Source organism: Aedes albopictus, chromosome 2, assembly GCF_035046485.1.
Source record: "Aedes albopictus strain Foshan chromosome 2, AalbF5, whole genome shotgun sequence".
In the NCBI taxonomy this organism is placed as follows: Eukaryota; Metazoa; Arthropoda; class Insecta; order Diptera; family Culicidae; genus Aedes; species Aedes albopictus.
This window is the reverse complement of record NC_085137.1, coordinates 201,754,201-201,773,612: the sequence shown is the minus strand read 5'-3', so window position 1 is coordinate 201,773,612 and position 19,412 is coordinate 201,754,201. Positions and strand designations below refer to the sequence as shown.

Sequence of the window (19,412 nt, the reverse complement as noted above, 5' to 3'; positions counted from 1 at the left end):
GACCGGCAAAGATACAGTAAACTTATAAAATCGTATTTTTTTTATCAGACATCGATTATATTAATTACGCCTATAAATACCGTGATGATTAGATGAATTAAAAAAACGATGTAAGTTCTTCAAACTTAGCAGCAATACATAAATTTCTAGCAGTTTTATGGCGACAAAATGGTATTCGGGATGCTTAAAATCCTTAAATGGTGCATTTGAGATGCTACATAACAGCTAATGGTTTTTGAATAGCATGTTGTTTGCTAATTAAAGGCGTCTAAGCTGTCGAACTGCTATGCTAGGTCAGCAAGCCAAATAAATGCAAATATAAAACTAATATACTGCTTATTGAAATGCTTATTGGTTATCTATGTAGCCTAGCTTGTAAGAAGAGCCTAAGCAAATAAAAAAATGAAAAATTTCAAATTAAATTATTGTGGAAACGGTTTGTTCAATTGATGAGCTATTTTCGGCAATATGGCAATATGCTAGGCCATTTATGGAGAGAATATAAACACTTTAAAATATGATGTATTTAACCCAGCAACCATTTAAAATACACGGTGTAGAAAAAAGCAAAAGTCTGTCGGACACATAACGGTTAAGCATGGAAATCATTTTTTATAGCAATCTATCTAAAGATGGAAGATGGTGACCTAAAATCCTAGATGGCGACTTCAAATTTAAGATGGCGACTGTTTAATGGAGTTTTAGGCCCTAAAACCATGCAATATTGGAATATTTGGTATGGGGGAGATGTCCGGAGTTCAAAAATGGCGACCAGTATATCAAAGATTATGGCCTGAAATCCAAGATGGTGGCTCCAAATTCAAGATGGTGGCTGTTTAATGCAGCTTCAGGCCCTAAAACCATGCAATATGGGTATATGAGGAAGATGTCCGTAGTTCAAAAATGGTGACCAGAATATTCAAGATGGCGGTTTCAAATTAAAGATGGCGGCTTTTTCTTAAGAATCATCAAAAGCCAGATTAACGATATGATTTCTGGTGCCATGAAATGGATTTTTGTTAAACGTATGAAAGTGCGATATTCATCAAAATGTCACTTGAGTTTTGTTGACTAGGCGCCATCACCACTAGGTGGATCAATTAGGGTTTTTATAACTATAATATCACACTTTTTTATCTGTATTAACGAGATTTTTAACCCTAGGCTAGTTCACTCGGGACCCACGCTTTACTTCCCTTCCGAAGGAAGAACTCACATTTTGGGAGTTTGTCGGGAGTGGGATTCGATCCCAGGTCCTCGGCGTGATAGTCAAGTGCTCTAACCATCACACCAGGTCCGCTCCACTCACACGTTTTTGTTCAAGACGTTCAACACGCGTTTCTTATTTTTTTGTAGCTACGGTTTTCTATGAATAACGCCCTTTTTTGATATTGAAGATTCTGGTGAAAAATCTGTTAAAGAAACAGATCAGATGAAGTGGATCAATTCAAACGGTGGAAAATGAAAAATCACACGAGGCGCAGTGAATGGGAGCGTATGCATCAAGTAAAGTTTCCGAATCGTTCAACTAGATTCCGAATTCTCTCCGCTACTGGTTTTTTTTTATTCTACAGATGAATCATCATTCAATGCGGAAAACGATGTAATCGACAGAGACGGACAACAGAGTAACAGTATGGACTATCGATTTGAAAAGGAACATGGGTCAAAAGTAACAGATGCTACACAGGTGCAGTTGAATCCGCCAGAAGTCCACAATCAACAGCAATTCCTGGATTAACATGTACTTTTCGAGGTTTGCTAGGTAGATCGACTTCATCGCAAATGCTGTCGGAGTAAAACAGTAACCGACCGTAAACCGACGTCTCGTTAAATCGTTATCGCTGAAGCTGCATTACGAGAGGGGGTGTTAAAGTAGTAGGCGCTGACTTGGGAAGCTCAAAAATGCTGTAAACTAGTATCAAGGGGTGGGGCTCACTTTAAGGAATGGTTTTATCTGATGGCTCATTTTATCCCAAGTATAAACCATGTTCCCATGTTTTTAATGTGGTGTAAAGTTTTAGGAGTCAAACTTTCAAACAAAGTCTACGTAGTTTATAGATAGGATCCAAAGTGAATATTTCGTATAAAATAAAGCGTATGATCCCTGCTCTTCGAGTATATGATTTAATACTAATTCGAAACGAATGATAACATATGTTCTCTTATAAAACGTCTTTATTTGTACTATACACAACAGAAAAATCGCCTATTTCATTATCTAGGTTGTCGGGTTGAATGTTTAATTTCATAGCGAAATCATTCTAGTAATGATGACCAGTGCTGTAGTGAGAAAGTCCATGATGCGTCACCGAAGCGGTTTGGTGAGCGCTGTGAGCAATCGGGGCGGCAATGTGCGAGATGTGAGCAACTGGGGCAGCATGATGGTGCGAGATGGTGGCATGATGCACTGGAGCAACAGCATGGGTGGCAATATGCACCGGTTGAGCAATGACCTTGTGCACCGGTTGGGCGACCTTGACGTGGGTTGGTTCACGACGAACGACGGCATTGAATCCAGAATGGTGATCGGCGTGGTAGTCAACAATACGATGGTGTCCATCGGAATCGATCAGGCTGTATTGTCCATGGACTTCATCTCCATGACGGGTCTCATGCTGGCTCTTGATATCTCCGGTGTGTTCATCATGGACGGAGTAGGAGAATTCGTAGTTGGCTGGAGCGTGGTGCTCGACTTCCTTCACGATGGTGTGATGGACTGGAGCAGCATGGATAGCGGCCACGTGATGCACTGGAGCAGCATGAACAGCAGCTACATGGTGAACTGGAGCGGCATGATGATGCTGAATGGTCTGATGGGACGAAGCATAACCATGCTCCGGGATTAATCCTGCGCTGGCAGCAGCGACCAAAGTGGCCAATAGAACAAACTGAAACAAAAATATTTATAATTTCCCGTAAGAATACTCAAAGCTTTAGAATGACAAAATCTTACTTTGAATGCCATTACGAGTCTGTCTTAACTGGAGAACTTATTCTCGCTGAATGATACTAAGGATAACGATTTCTTCACTTATATACTGAACGCAGAAAGAATTTTCCTCAACGAAATTTGCACCCATTTACAGTATCCGGCCGCCCTTGGTGACGGCGTTCAACTTTCTCTGCAGAAACGAGCCTCCGCACCAGCCTTCAAAACACACCCGCGAAAATTATTTTCGGATTTCCATTTTATCTATCATCCTCCACATGCACTGCGCAATTCGCCGCCCCTTGGAACTTATTTTGAGACATGCTTGTCTGCATGCAAGAAGTAAACCGGTTGCATTAAGGCAGACAACCTCTCTTGATTGCCCTGCATCGAAAAACCACAGACATCAATTCTAGATCAACCACGAACCTGCATCATTTCGTTGGGTTCAAGTTGGGGCTGTCAACGACCTTCGATTCAATCACATCCAATCAGACAAGGATAATGCAATGAGTTAACTTTAGAATTTAAACGTTTAGATCGCATCATATTGGTTTATTCTTAGCATTTTTACATATTTTTACATCGAAACTTAATCAGGCATGCGTAGTGAGAATACAAGACTCTCAAGTGCGTTGGGTCAACATGCAACAATACGACCATTCTAAGCGATGCACTGATCTATCACAGATTTGTATTTTTTGATTTTCTTCTATTTTCTCTCACTACTTTAACATTACAGTTGACATCTGTTATGAACATTTAACGCTACATTTCTCCAACCAAAACAAAACCTTCGCTAACAATACGCACTCTCCTATTTGCTAAGATATTTGGCTGCCCAATCTGGTCGCCCTTTGCCATCTCCACTGGGCCCGACGTAGGTTAGGACTCCTAAAAGACGAGATCAGCAGGAATAAGCTTTGTTGGATGATAAACAATTCAGGTGCACTCACCACTATCTGGAGCCCATTGTTTCTTCTCCGGTACATTGCGGGGCGTATCTTCCCAGGGGAACAGTTTGAACGAAGCATTGACGCCATTGAAGTCGTTAGCCGCAGCAAAACTGAAAAGATTATTAATGGAAATTGTGTTACGCGAAATAAAGAATGAGATTTGCGTTTACTAAATCATATTAATTAGTTGCAAACATCAGGTAAGTTCCGTAAAACCCAATATAATGTATCTCCGTTTAGTATGTATGGGAAAAATAACTTTCTTTATTCAAGAAATCATATCTAAAAAACTAAAAAAATAACATACACACGGAGAAAAATATAAAGTCATGTGAAACATATTACGGTCCCAAACAAGCATATTTGTGCTTTGACTTTCATACAATCATTCTTTGAGATTGTATCACGCATAATACAATAGATCGAAGAATAATTGAAATTGAATGAAAAACGTCCTTTTTCCATAATAATTCCCATACAAACTTTGGAGGGCTTGTGCACTCTCAATTTTCAACCAAATCAGTTTATTTCTTGGGAGAAGTCTTAGAATCTGGTTATGAATCGAATAAGCGGTGTGGAGCAAAAACTTATTTTTTCCTGAAAACATCAATTCAATAAGGGGATTTACTAGACAGCATATATCGCCGGAATAAACATTTTCCTGTTCGCTGATGAAATTTTGCTATGGAAGCGTATCAGATTGCAACAGCATGATAGGGTAAGAAATCAAACTTTGAACTAGTCAAATTTATTTTTTTTTTTTTTTTTTTTTTTTTTTTTTTTTTTTTTTTTTTTTTTTTTTTTTTTTTTTGAAAGGTTCCTAGCGGCACGCCGACGGACGTAGAAACCTCTCCCATCACTGTACGCACAAGCGTCTCGCGTTTGCGCGGACAACGACAGTTCACTAGGCCTTTGGATAGGATAGAGTACGTAATCCTTCAGAAGCAGTTCACCAGCCGTGCACGGAACATGTCGTCCAGTAAGACACTGTTGCGTACTGACTCAGAAGGTTACGGTAGAAGGTGTGAAAGTTTCGGTTTTGTCATATGGTCAATTTTGTATTTGTTTTTTTTTTGTCATGTCAAGCTTTAAAGAATGTTATTGTTCATATTTATGCTGTGCCCTTCAATTCAGTAATCTTTGGTGTGCCTATGATCTGTTAGATAGTCGATGTGTTTGTTATGTCCATTTTCGTTGATCCTCATTTTAGTATTGTTTTTATTATCTTTGAAAGTTGTCTTTCGTCCACATCCCTATCAGCACTATCAGCATCGGTCCAAATAAGTCCATATTAAAGAAAACCTTTCATACACTCAGTCGAAAAATCTAATTTGTCATAAATAGTCTACGTTAGTCAAAGTCGAAGTAGTCAGTTTTTGTCGATTTCGTCTTGATCACACGTTAGCTTCGAATCTATAAGCAAGCACTGTTGAATGCTGCACTTCCCACTATTAGTTACTTAGTTATTTTAAATTGATATTGAAAATTATAGAGAAAATTGAATCACGAAAGCACATCAAATGTTGAGAACTATGTATTAGCAAATTGAATACGCGAGATACTACTAATTATTTCATATTTGAATTAAATTTGTATTTGTATAGTGTATTTGTTAAAATTAACCGAATAGTGGGAAGCCCAGGAAACAGTTCAAAGTCTGCTGACTCAAAAAAGATTCCGAGACTCGTCACAAAACACAAAAAATTGCATTATGATTCACAACGACTCTCGAAACCTTCCCAGACTCAATAGACCAGAACTGTTTTCTGGGTATAGAAACTACTAGGCCCCAGCAGGTCCCTCCTGTTTATCGAGCATTTCTGATAAATCAGCCATACTCCATCTGTAGCAGCCGGTTCGCAATGAACCGTTGGAGGCGCATTAAAGTGTTAAAGGTGATATTTTCATTACAAGAATTACAATTAACATCCTTCACTTCAATACCGTCGAACCCTGTGATCTTGGCCAGGGATCAAACTTTGAACTAGTCAAATTGTAATCTTAATTTGAACCAGTTCGAAATTCATTAAAACGACGTATTTTTTAGGCAAATCTTGTCCGAAAAAGATGTTAAACAGCTTTCCGCAATATAACCTGATAACATGGACTTTAAAAGCATTGAAATAAGCGTTTTCGTCATGCAAAACAGGCAATTGAAAAATCACTGTGATTTCACCCATTTCCCCCAAGAGAAAGCACATTTTCGGTGCACTCGTACAGCTCATGCATTGTATCACACGTCGATGAATGATTTTTGTAGAAAACTTCACAAGGAATCTGCCCTCCAAAGACCTCAAAGCGATACGACGCACACTGGAGTAACAGGGTCCATTTCCTGGCCAAAAAGATTTAACACGTTTTCATTATTTTTATTAGCCATTATAATCCACGTAAAGGCCAGAAATGATTTCTTATAACTTCGGTAAGAGCAACGTATGTTTTCACCCCCAAAAATCAATTGAATCGTCTTTTTTTATTTTTTGAATTCTCAGAACTGAAAAATAATTATATTTCCATAAAATTTATAGTTTGGAAACACGGGCCACCTCGTTTCAGAGTAATTCTCCAAGAATTGTAAGTGATTCATTTTTTTTTCATCAGTGAAGATGACGTGTTTATTTCTTCATCAAAGGTGTGAGGAATGTCATTATTAGAAAACTTGTTTAACAGTTGTTCTATCTGCTCAATTTTTAGAGATACGAGACATTATTTGTGAACGACCCCTTAAAATCAGTTCATATGTTGTACCGTTTTCTAGATATTTTTGTGATTTATTTTGGGCTAACTTCAATAGTGCCCTGAAAAACACATCAAAACTCAAAAATTAATCATGGAATGAAATATTAGCAGTATGAACATGGTGAGAGAAGCCGTGAGAAATATATCATTTTGAATTTTCGCGGAATGCTGCAGAATCTGAAAACTTTTTGAATGCTGAAAATGGTTAAAAATTGGCAAAAATCATGACTTTGAAAACGCTTCTGGAAGAGCGCAAAATAAATGAAATCAGGTACAGTTTTTTGTTTAAATGATACACCATAATCACGAGAACTAGTTTACATACTCAATTATTTTTTCAAACTGTCGAGTCGATATTTTGATAATTGAAGTACCTCCGATGAGTTATGGTACAAACGAAAAAAACTGTGGAGAAAATCATCAAATTCAGGCATTTATTCCTGAAAAAATATGCATCCCAAAGTGTTTTATTGATTGTCACATGATGAAGCAATACTTTGTCCATCTTCAAAAAATATTAGGCTTTGGAAAATCCAAAAAAAAAATGTTGACTTATGGCCAGGAATTTGGTCCATTTACGCCTATGTGCGACGTTCGTGGAAAAATTTATTGATAAAATTACGGGATTTTATTATTCATTGTTTTTTCCTACATGTTACAGCGATGTCATACCATTCAGTTTTCAGTCAATAACTTTTTCCACATGTGTTAGATCACTTTGCGGTCTTCTGAGGGTTAGTGCCTCGTAAAATTTCCAACAGATATCATTCATCCAATTATTTTAAGGGATTTATGGGCAACGTTCTTTTCTTCTTTTTTTAGGGATCAGCTATGATTTTATTTTTATTTTTTTTATTTTTTATTTTTTGAAACAGTGATTTTTCGCATAGTAAATCGTATGAAAACTAAGAACGGCTGGTGCTAAAATATAGTTTCTCGGATTGAGCTGAAATTTTGCACTGTTGATATGGGGCCAAAATAGAACTCAAAAAGTGTACAGGAGATAAATGTCTTTTCTTGTCCTATGCTAATGTTTACTCTTGAGTTCATTCATTGTCAAATGTTTAACCCCGAACACTCGGAACCTAAGGTAGAGACGTGAAGATCAGTCATGGATTTCAAACCTCAATAGTACGCCACAGTACTCGGTTTGTGGCTGCCGCTCTCCATCCTCGGTCGCGCCCAATGCTCGCCAAATCACGCTCCACCTGGTTCGCCCATTATGCTCTCTGTGCTCCACGCCTTCTTATGCCAACCGGATCAGTTGCAAACACAAACTTTGCAGGGTTGTTGTCAGGCATTCTTGCAACATGCCCAGCTAGAGCAGTTCAGACTTCAAACATATCAAAAAATCAAAGCTCCCATATGTTCATTACAATACTTGGTGCAAAACTAGAGTCCTGTCAAATTTTCAGCCATTTCGGTGGTGTTTCATGGTGGCCCAAAAGCAAAATAGGTTTATATGGGAATTACTATGGAAAATTTTCTAAAAAGGTTCTCCACGCTGTAGAGCATTAACACATGCATGAAGTCATAGGGTCAAAGTTAAATTGAATTCTTTAGACCTTAATGATGAATGTTGCCGAAGGCCTCAACTCGTTTCGACTCACGAGACAGAAGTTATTAATCAATATTCATCCATGCATGCTTAAACAGAAGACAACAGCTCGATTAATTAGTTGCCAACATCAGGTAAGTTCCGTAAAAACCAATATAATGTATCTCCGTTTAGTATGTATGGGAAAAAAAACTTTCTTTTTTCAAGAAATCATATCTAAAAAACTTAAAAATAATTATTTGACGTAATTTATGGACGTTCCCCAAGCAGCACACGTGTTACAAAGGAGTGTCGACAGCGCAGATTTTTGGTTGGGCACGAGTAATTTTTAAGTTAATTTTCCTTTGGGTTAGAATTACATGCATATGACTCCTGTACAACCAAAAACTTGCACTGTGGAGACTTCTTTGTGACTTGTGTAGAAGACGACGAGACAGAAGTTATTAATCAATATTCATCCATGCATGCTTAAACAGAAGACAACAGCTCGATCGACACGCTTGACACGCAATCATAGTATGCGTGTTACCTTCTTGCACACCTTGCAGGACATCGTGTATAAAGATGCGCATGCGAATGAGAATTTGTTTAATAACTTTTTACCCGATTATCGAAATAAGTTCCGGTCTTCGGCAACATTCATCATTGAGATCTGAAGAATTCAATTCGGCGTTGACCCTACGACTTCATCCATGTGGTAATGCTCTACAGCGAGGAGAACCTTTTTCGAAAATTCCATAGTAACTCCCATATAAATCCATTTTGCTTTTGGGCCACCATTAAATCACCACCGAAATGGCTGAAAATTTGACAGGACTCTAGTTTTGCACCAAGGATTGTGTTGAACATATGGGAGCTTTGAATTTTTGGCATGTTTAAAGTCTGAACTGCCCTAATGCCCAGCCCACCGTATCCTTCCGACTTTGGCCACCTTCTGGATTTTACTATTACTTTAGAGCTTTTAGTAGAACTTGTTACTTCAGACTCTAGTTTAATTTAAAAACACTTCACTAATACTTTACTTTTGCAAAAGAAAATAAAAAATGAATAACTCTTTTAAAGAAAAACTAGAAAGGACGAGCAAATTCCTTTTAATTCTACTACTGTGCTTATCTTCGGACAGATAGGCCTATTTCGTCTGTGACTTACAGACTTCTTCAGTGTCAAGTGCTCGAGCACTTGACACTGAAGAAGTCTGTAAGTCACAGACGAAATAGGCCTATCTGTCCGAAGATAAGCACAGTAGTAGAATTAAAAGGAATTTGCTCGTCCTTTCTAGTTTTTCTTTAAAAGAGTTATTCATTTTTTATTTTCTTTTGCAAAAGTAAAGTATAAGTGAAGTGTTTTTAAATTAAACTAGAGTCTGAAGCACCTTCTGGATGCTGGGTTCGCCGTAAAGTGCAGCGAGTTCGTGGTTCATCCTTCTCCGCCACACACCATTCTCCTGCACACCGCCGAAGATCGTTCTTAGCACGCGTCGCTCGAAAACTCCGAGTGCTTGTAGGTCCTCCTCGAGCATGGTCCATGTCTCGTGCCCGTAGAGGATCACCGGTCTTATTAGCGTTTTGTACACGGTGCATTTGGTGCGTGGGTGAATCTTTTTCGACCGCCGTTTCTTCTGGAGCGCGTAGTAGGCCCAACTTCCGCTGATGATGCGCCTCCGAATTTCACGGGTCACGTTGTTGTCAGCCGTCAGTAAGGATCCGAGGTAGACGAATTCCTCCACCACCTCGAAAGTATCCCCGTCTATCGTAACATTACTACCCAGACGGATCCGGTCGTGTTCGGTTCCGCCTACCAGCATGTACTTTGTTTTTGAGGCATTCACCACCAGTCCGACCTTTGCTGCTTAGCGTTTCAGGCGGGTGTACAGCTCTGCCACCGTTCCAAATGTTCTAGCGATAATGTCCATGTCGTCCGCAAAGCACACAAATTGACCGGATTTTGTGAAAATCGTTCCCCGGCTGTTGAGCCCGGCTCATCGCATCACACCTTCCAGAGCGATGTTGAAGAGTAGGCATGAGAGTCCGTCACCTTGTCGCAGACCCTGGCGAGATTCGAATGAACTGGATAGTTCACCCGAAACCCTTACACAGTTTTGCACACCGTCCTTCGTTGCTTTAATCAGTCTAGTCAGCTTCCCAGGAAAGCCGTTTTCGTCCATGATTCTCCATAGCTCTGCGCGGTCGATACTGTCGTATGCCGCCTTGAAGTCGATGAACAGGTGATGCGTTGGGACCTGGTATTCACGGCATTTCTGGAGGATTTGCCGTACGGTAAAGATCTGGTCAATTGTCGACCGGCCGTCGATGAAACCGGCTTGATAACTTCCCACGAACTCATTCGTTTTAGGTGACAGACGACGGAAGATGATCTGGGATAGCACTTTGTAGGCAGCATTCAAAATAGTGATCGCCCTGAAGTTCTGACATTCCAAATGGTCGCCTTTCTTGTGAATGGGGCAGATTACCCCTTCCTTCCACTCCTCCGGTAGCTGTTTGGTTTCCCAGATCCTGACTATCAGCCGATGCAGACAGGTGGCCAACTTTTCTGCGCCCATCTTGATGAGTTCAGCTGCGATACCATCCTTACCAGCTGCTTTGTTGGTTTTGAGCTTATGAATGGCATCCTTAACTTCCCTCAGCGTGGGAGTTGGCTCATATCCGTCCTCCACTGCACTGGCGTCGTCGTTCCTTCCGTTGCCGTGGGCTCCCGTGCCTACGTTCTCCACGCCGTTCAGGTGCTGATCGAAGTGCTGCTTCCACCTTTCGATCACCTCACGTCCGTCCGTCAAGAGGCCTCCGTCTTTACCCCTGCATATTTCGGCTCGCAGCACGAAGCCGTTGCGGGATGCGTTGAGCTTCTGATAGAACTTCCGTGTTTCTTGGGAACGGCACAGCAGTTCCATCGTTGCTAAAGTTGAAATGGTCAATTTTGGCACTACCTAAGGAAAACTATTTGTACAAAAATAACGAGAAGATCAACGAATGTCATAAATATGTTAAAAGATATCTTAGTTTCCATATTTCACAGGAGAAATATAGGAACGGAGCCAGAACTACTTTTAGTATTTATTACAGCGTGTGCCAATGATAGGAACCATGTACCAGTTATGGTTACATTTTTTTTACTTCGATTCTTTTTCGCACTATTTGCATGCATTCCTTATGAGATTAACCCTAACTGGTACACTTTGGCGAAAAAGGGTGCAAGGAAGCCGAAATTTTAAGGAATATGACTTATTTCTACCATAATTTGAGCAAAATGTGGCATCAACCATCTCTTGTGAACGTAATCTGTTATTTACAATTTTTTTCTTGTAGATTTACATCGTCAAAGGGTGAAAATCAACTATGGCGAAAAATTGGTACCTAAGCTATAATTGGAACACTTACCCTAGTTAAAGATAAGAAAAATACTTCATAATTTTTTTATTATTTTTTTTTCATTATTTTACAACATATTTTCCTATGAAATTTCCTCTAGATTATTTTGTCAGGTTCAATGAAATAAGTTTGTTTTTTTTTCACTCTAGTAATGGCTGTAGTGTCCACTGGCATGATGTCCATCATGATGGCTGTAGTGAGCTACCGGAGCTACATGAGAAACATGATGGGCCACCGGAGCCACATGGTGGGTGCTGTGGGAGTGAACAATTGGGGCGGCGTGGTGGTGTGAAACGTGGGCAACAACTGGAGCAGCATGATGGTGCGAGACGGTGGCATGATGCACTGGAGCAACGGCATGGGTGGCAATATGCACCGGTTGAGCAATGACCTTGTGCACCGGTTGGGCGACCTTGACGTGGGTTAGTTCACGACGGACAACGGCATTGAATCCAGAGTGGTGATCGGCGTGGTAGTCAACAATACGGTGGTGACCATCGGAATCGAGGAGGCTGTATTGTCCGTGGACTTCATCTCCATGACGGGTTTCGTGCTGGCTCTTGATATCTCCGGTGTGCTCATCGTGGACGGAGTAGGAGAATTCGTAGTTGGCTGGAGCGTGGTGCTCGACTTCCTTCACGATGGTGTGATGGACAGGAGCAGCATGGATGGCGGCCACGTGGTGAACTGGAGAAGCATGAACAGCAGCTACATGATGAACTGGAGCGGAATGATGGAGCTGGATTGATTGATGAGACGATGCATGACCATGTGGGGCAATAACTCCAGCATTGGCAGCAGCGAGAAGGGTCGCCAAAAGAACAAACTAGGGGAAGATGTCAAAATGAAAGCATAGATGTCATACCGAAAATTTGAAATTTAATTACTTATACTTACTTTGAATGCCATTGTGTTATTCCTTGTAAGTTGTTTGTTGCTCTCGTAAAATGAGAATGATTACAAGAGACCCTTACATCTGTTTTTATAGTGTTCTGATATACCTCAAACCGCATTCAACTTTGTTTCTTTTGAGGGGTGTGTTTCACTTTCTTTCGGGGGTCCCAAAATAAAACTCGTTTTGTTGGTCAAGGAAGCACAAATAACCTTGATTTCATTATTTTTGCAGCCTGGTTTAACTTGTATCGTTGAGTTGGCTTAATGACCGATAATGCATTTATGTTTTATTGGAATGTGATTCAATTTTATTTCGCATTCTGGGCCCTCACAGGCACGAATTGAAAGATAACAGACACCCGAGCGCGGTAACGTCATGATTTAGATTCCAGCGTGTTGTATCAATGTTTAGGGAACCCAAATGCAAGCTGCATGTTAGCTGCAAGTAAATCCATTAGAAAGGAATAGGGATACATCTACGTGGCTTCCAGTGTGCTTTCTCGTTCTCTGAAGGTAGAACGACACTATGCAACTAAATATTCTCTGACACAAGGTGCATTTGCACGAAATTTAAGATTCGATTATAATGATTTTTTTGGACATGTTTATTTTGATATTGATCAGCCTAATGACAAGAACTAAATTGATCTGACCTAGAAAAACAGGGAATCCTTTGAGAATTTTATTTAAACTTCCAGGACGCGCGCCATCAAGCAACTGAAACTACGCCGCGCTCGCGCTGTGTACGACGACCGAGGTTTTTAGGTAGTGTTGTACTTTTTACAACAGCGCGCGTCCTGAAGGGTTTACGGAAGAAACCTGTAAAATTCAAGGAATTACTTGAATACTCAGGAAAATTTGGCATTTCTTGTATTAGTTTCGGACCTCGTTTTTTTGCAGCACATCTTTTTGTGGTTAAACCCTGGAAAACTCAGGGAATGTTATTTATTTATTAGTTTCATGACACTCTGTTTGAAGAATCATCGAAGGAATACTTCTTTGCGACAGTTTTTAGGCAATTGGCTCTTCTTGCAATCCCATACCGTGTCACAGACATACATATACTCCATACCGAAGGAAATCAAGCAGTTTTTATTTCATTACAAACATTTCCTGTATTGATTTGAAATCGACCCTTGTTATGGTATGATCTTTTTGAGTAGCAAGACCGGTGCGGTTGGGTTGTATGGGTCCGGAATGCAAAATCAAATTAAATCACATTCCAATCAAAATTAAATACATTATTTGTAAAGCCAACACAAGTGACGGTACAAGTTGAACCAGGTTGCAATTTTAACGAAATCAAGGTTGAGTATGCTTCCTTGACCAACAAAACGGGTTTTATTTTGGGACCCCCGAAAGAAAGTGAAACACACCCCTCAAGACAAGCAGAATCGAGTGCGGTTCTAGGTATATCAGGGCACTATAAAAACAGATGTAGAAGTCTCATGTAATCATTCTCATTTCACGAGAGCAACAAGCAACTTATAAGGAATAATACAATGGCATTCAAAGTAAGCTTGAGAAGTTAAATTTCTAATGTTAGGTCTGACATTAACGATTTTGTTCTGATAATCTTTCCCTAGTTTGTTCTTTTGGCGACCCTTCTCGCTGCGGCCAATGCTGGAGTCATTGCCCCACATGGTCATGCATCGTCTCATCAATCGATCCAACTCCATCATTCCGCTCCTGTTCACCATGTAGCTGCTGTTCATGCTGCTCCAGTTCACCACGTGGCCGCTATCCATGCTGCTCCTGTCCATCACACCATCGTGAAGGAAGTCGAGCACCATGCTCCAGCCAACTACGAATTCTCCTACTCCGTCCACGATGAGCACACCGGAGATATCAAGAGCCAGCACGAAACCCGCCACGGAGATGAAGTCCACGGACAATACAGCCTTCTTGATGCCGATGGTCACCACCGTATTGTTGACTACCATGCCGATCACCACTCTGGATTCAATGCCGTCGTTCGTCGTGAACCAACCCATGTCAAGATCGCCCAACCAGTGCACAAGGTCATTGCTCAACCGGTGCATATTTCCACCCATGCCGTAGCTCCAGTGCATCATGCCACCATCTCGCACCATCATGCTGCTCCAGTTGTTGCTCACGTTTCACACCACCACGCCACCCCAATTGTTCACTCCCACAGCACCCACCATGTCGCTCCGGTGGCCCACCATGTTTCTCATGTTGCTCCGGTAGCTCACTACAGCCATCATGATGGACATCATGCCAGTGGTCACTACAGCCATTACTAGAGTGGTTGATATCAGAGTGCAAAAAAAAAACAAATTTATCTCATTGAACCTGACGAAGTAATCTAGAGGAATTTTCTTAGAATAAATGTTTTAAAAAAATGTCAAAACTAAGGTGTATATTTGATATTTTCGCTAAATCGCATTCGATGTTTTCAGTCATTAGCAACAAGGTTTTCCATCCATGACAATTTGTTCTCCGAACAGTATACCTTAGCAAAAGCAGATAACAAAATGACAACAAATTCTGTTACATTATTGAAAATACTTTGACATCCATGCGCACAACAGAATTTCCCACATGGCTTGGTCAGCCAAAGCAAAATCAAGAAATTGACAAAGTCTGTTACCTGGTTATCATTTGTTTGATAATTGAGTTTGTTATCATTTAGATTGAATTAAGAATCAACATAACACAACTGATAACTCAAATTAACTCCACGAATACCACAATAATAAGAAGTTAATAAGAAATCATTTAGTTCAAGTTGATAACTTATTGTGTTATACAATATTTTATTCAATATCTTCTATGTATATAAAAATGCAGTGGCATACGTGGGACCGCTCATAACTTGCGAACGGAAGGTCCGATGTTGGTCGTCTTAGTTTTGTTCTGTTAGTTTTCACCCAAGGGAGGTTTATGAGGCAAAAACCATGGAAAATTGAGAGTTTTTAGAAAATCGATTCCATACATTTTGACCGGGGACTTGGTCTTAGCTAGAAACATGAAACGTCAAAAAAACGCAGTAGGCAAGACAAAGTTTACCGGGTACAGCTAGTAATATAGTTTCAAAAGAAAAAAAAAGACAGCTGAATGAATAGTTATCATTCAGGGCTATTTTATCGAACAAAATTGAAAATTTTTACTTTATATGCCGGTTTATATGCAGATGAAAAAAGTTTCTTATAATTAGGGAATCGCGCCACTTGGGCGGTGGCTTCTATATTCGTCTGTTTTCCACTAGAACTCAGTCAAATTTGAACCAATTGACACAACTTTTGGAATGTGGTGAGATAGGCATAGTATCTACCCGTGTACAACATTTCAAGACAATTGGTTCAAAATTGACTGAGTTATAGTGGAAAACAGACGAATATAGAAGCCACCGCCCAAGTGGCGCGATACCCTATTAGGGGAAAAGCGGGTAACACCGTCAGGGTGGGTAAGCCCGTCACCCCAATGATTCTACCAGAAAATAGTTATTTAGTAGCTTTTTGGCCACACACCTTATTTATTTTTACCATTTTTACTTTTTTGAGACACATGATACCAACATTGACCTGTCAAACGTGAAGAAAATAAACAAAACAAACGCACACGTTGTTGCACCATCGGTGGAAGTAATTTTTCGTCGGTAGAATTTAGCCTCTGAATTACAAAACAAGTATAGACATTTATTTTAATCAATCATGTATTCTCATCTGTACTATTCTTTAGTGCCAAGATTCATCGAAAGGTCAGTTTCAACAATTTTTCAGAAATTACGGTGCCGTTTAAGAAAAGTTGGCTATTGGGGTAAGCCCGTCACTCATCGGCGAGGATTCTTTCAGGAACTCTTTTTGGGATTTCTTCGGGTATTCCTCCAATGATTCTTCAATGATTCACCTGAGGGCTGGCAAAATAGAATCATTATTTTTATCTAACTCAGTTAATCGAGGCGCAATCACGTTTAACGCTTTACGGAGCCGAACGTTATATCAAGCCAAAAGTTACGTTATATCGAGGTATGACCGTGTGTGTGATGGGTTCGATTTCCAGTCTGTCCAGGATCTTTACGTAAAGGAAATTTTCTTGACTTTCTTGGGCATATACTAGAGAATATCTTCGTGCCTGCCACACGATATACACAGGCAAAATGGTCTTTGGCAGAGGCAGCTTTCAGTTAATAACTATGGAAGTGCTCATAGAACAAGCTCAACAACAGGTTTTTTCCAGTTGAAACGTAATGCCAAGAAGAAAAAGAAGAAGAGAACGATCGAGGTTTTTGGTAGTATGTACTTTTTACAACGGTGCGAAAGGTTAAATCATAGGCTGTTCTTTCCAGTTATACTGATGTACATGGAGAACGGCATGATCGCTTAAGTAGATTTTTCCATATTTGGCAGCTTGTCGCATACATATACTTTAAAATTACCGATTATATAAAAAACGACTGATTAGAATAATTGGTAAACCATCACAACTCATCAAAAATATGTTGGAAACATTTTCAAATTAAAATCTACAAAAGTATCTTGAAAAAAAAAGTATGACGGACTTACCCCATAGGAGTGACGGTCTTACCCGCACTGCATTAACAACATCAATATTTAATATGTTTGTGTTATGTACATTATTCGGTAGAATAAACATATTTTGAAAGTTTTAATGCACAAATCTTATAAAATACTAATGAATCAAACATTCTGCGTAGTTAAAATATCAAATTAACTCTTACATTAATTTTGAATAATCCCAATGCTTAAGGTGACGGGGTTACCCCTTCCTCCCCTACTCATTTTTTCAACTATTGCGCCAAGTGTGTCTGAACCCTGATCGAGTTCAGTCGCTGCCGATAGCCCCTACACCAACGGGACTCAGTGAGAAGGAGAGTGGTTGAAGGCTTCGCTTTCATACTGCAATCGCATTGAAGGTAAAAAGGAAGGAAAAGTGGAATCTATTTTCAGATTCATGGTCCACTAGATTCTCAGTTTTGTAAAATACAGGGGGTGGCCAAAATGTTTGGAATAGGCAACTTTTTTTCTCTCACAAAGAAGTTCAACATGCTGTAACTTTTCATAGAGTGCATCTAAAATTCTCAAATTTGGCTGATTGATAACCTATTTATTATATGTACATCATTGGTACAAATCGTATCAAGTATAAATACACAGCAAAAAAATATGAAAGTTAAACAGCACGTAAATTGAAGATCAACTGAAATTTTCGGCAGGAAAATGTAAATCACCAACATTTATCGTCAGCCGAGCAGCTGGTCAGACACGACTTATTCACAGATTTTAAAGCATATTAGCTTTAAATTTACATGCATCTGCTATAAATCATGCAAGCCACTCTCCGTCATCAGCTAAACGAACGGCTGCTCGCAGCTGTGGCGGTTTCCCCCGTTGTCTCTCTCAGTACTCTCTGCAACAGTCGGAGCATGTTGGGAATGCGTGTATTATGGTAGAAGCAGTTTCACTTTGACTGTCTGCTAATCAACAAGCTGAGATAGCCGAGAGTGCTCGGGTGTGATCCTTGGGGTGTGGATCTGAGTTCAATTCTCGCTCGGAGCCCAAGTTTTCTATATATTTTCTAACAGATATCGGCAATGTAATTTTAAGATCGCACAAAAAATTCCATCATATATGACGGGGTCCTTTTGTTACATTCGATCCGTCATAATTTTACAGGTTTTTTTCGAACTGTGTATATAATTAATTTCATACAATTCGGTTCACTGGTTTCCGAGATATGACAGTTAAAAAATTTGCTGTCTTACTAATATTGTTTTTCGAGAACGGTTCTAAGGTTCTAACTTCGCGAAAGATTAACCAATCGAGCTCAAATTTGTACTAACAGTCAAGCTTTGAGAATTTTTTATTTACTCTATGAAAAGCCACAGCTTGTTGTACTTTTTGTGAGAGAAAAAAAGTTGCCTATCCCAAACATTTTGGCCACTCCCTGTATGTGTTGAACATATTTTGTTATCATTTAGTATTTTTATGTTACAGTCGACTCTCCACATCTCGATGTTCTACATCTCGATATCTCTCCCTATCTCCCTATTCGATCGACCCCTTCAATCTTCTATTGTTCTAGATTTTCTATTGTTCTGGATTTTCTCTCCATATGTCGATATGGCCATTTCCAAAGGGACGGGCTTGGTGGTCTAGTGGCTACCGCTTCTGATTTATATGCAGAAGGTCCTGGGTTCAATCCCTGGCCCGTCCCTTTCCTCCTACTTTGTATCTTTCTATATACTTTCTCATATACAACTCATGTATATAAACATGTTCATGCCCGTCGCTAGAACAGAAACGGGTTGAAAAAGCCGTTTCCCTTCCTTCCAAACTTTCACAGCACAGTGCCACAGTCCTATTAGAAAACGCCTACAAGTTATGCAATCAAGCGAACTGTGCCGCACATCTTCAAAATAATAAATAAAAAAACACACAATTCTATCACCTTCCCCTGGTATCCACACACCAATGCGTGAACCTTCTGCCAACCAATTCCCACCAACACTCCAACATCCGCATGAATTTATGCTGGCGCAGAGGTATATACGGCCAGATGTGGATACAAACGATTGCAATCATCACTTCCTTACCCCTTCCCCACATTGACCTGCAACCTGACGTGGCAGGCGCCATTGTCGCCTAAAAATAGAAGATCACCAACGCTCACACACTGAAGATGCCTGCTAGTCCCCGGCAGTTATCTCATTGGTCCTTGTGTGAGTGTAGCTGGTATGGCGATACTGGAGTAGCATCCACGGGCGGTCAATCAAGCTCAATATGTCGATATGGCCATTTCCAAAGGTTGCTAGACCAAGTTTTCTAGGAGCAAAACATTCTGGAAATGCGAAGTGACACCTGTTTGTTTACGATTTTTCCTAGTCACGGAGGCTTTTTCAATCTAGTGTGCATTACAAATAGGTCCTTCAATTCGATCGATGGTTACTTCAATATCGAGAT

At 40.0% G+C, this 19,412-nt stretch overlaps 4 protein-coding genes across 4 annotated transcripts in view; 1 reads left to right on the top strand and 3 right to left on the bottom strand.

Moving 5' to 3' along the window:
• Positions 1–2,160: 2,160 nt before the first annotated feature.
• On the bottom strand, positions 2,161–3,333 carry LOC134287878 (cuticle protein 8-like). The gene is made up of 2 exons (XM_062851013.1): positions 2,957–3,333; positions 2,161–2,891 (listed from the first exon to the last, which is right to left on the bottom strand). The coding sequence occupies exons 1-2, from the start codon at positions 2,966–2,968 to the stop codon at positions 2,265–2,267; spliced, it is 639 nt and encodes a 212-aa protein (XP_062706997.1). The 5' UTR covers positions 2,969–3,333; the 3' UTR covers positions 2,161–2,264.
• A 125-nt stretch (positions 3,334–3,458) lies between these two features.
• Positions 3,459–19,412, bottom strand: part of LOC134287873 (probable serine/threonine-protein kinase DDB_G0268078) — a 45,142-nt gene continuing 29,188 nt past the window's right edge. The window contains exons 7-8 of the mRNA XM_062851005.1: positions 3,889–3,998; positions 3,459–3,826 (exon numbers count right to left, since the gene is read on the bottom strand). Of these exons, the coding sequence (XP_062706989.1) occupies positions 3,750–3,826; positions 3,889–3,998 (187 nt within the window). The 3' untranslated portion in view covers positions 3,459–3,749. The remainder of the gene's footprint in view (positions 3,827–3,888; positions 3,999–19,412) is intronic.
• On the bottom strand, positions 11,638–12,811 carry LOC134286741 (cuticle protein 8-like). The gene is made up of 2 exons (XM_062848407.1): positions 12,469–12,811; positions 11,638–12,397 (listed from the first exon to the last, which is right to left on the bottom strand). Exons 1-2 carry the CDS (start codon positions 12,478–12,480, stop codon positions 11,717–11,719), a joined length of 693 nt encoding a protein of 230 aa, XP_062704391.1. The 5' UTR covers positions 12,481–12,811; the 3' UTR covers positions 11,638–11,716.
• On the top strand, positions 13,267–14,952 carry LOC134286742 (cuticle protein 8-like). The gene is made up of 2 exons (XM_062848408.1): positions 13,267–13,979; positions 14,052–14,952. The coding sequence occupies exons 1-2, from the start codon at positions 13,968–13,970 to the stop codon at positions 14,730–14,732; spliced, it is 693 nt and encodes a 230-aa protein (XP_062704392.1). The 5' UTR covers positions 13,267–13,967; the 3' UTR covers positions 14,733–14,952.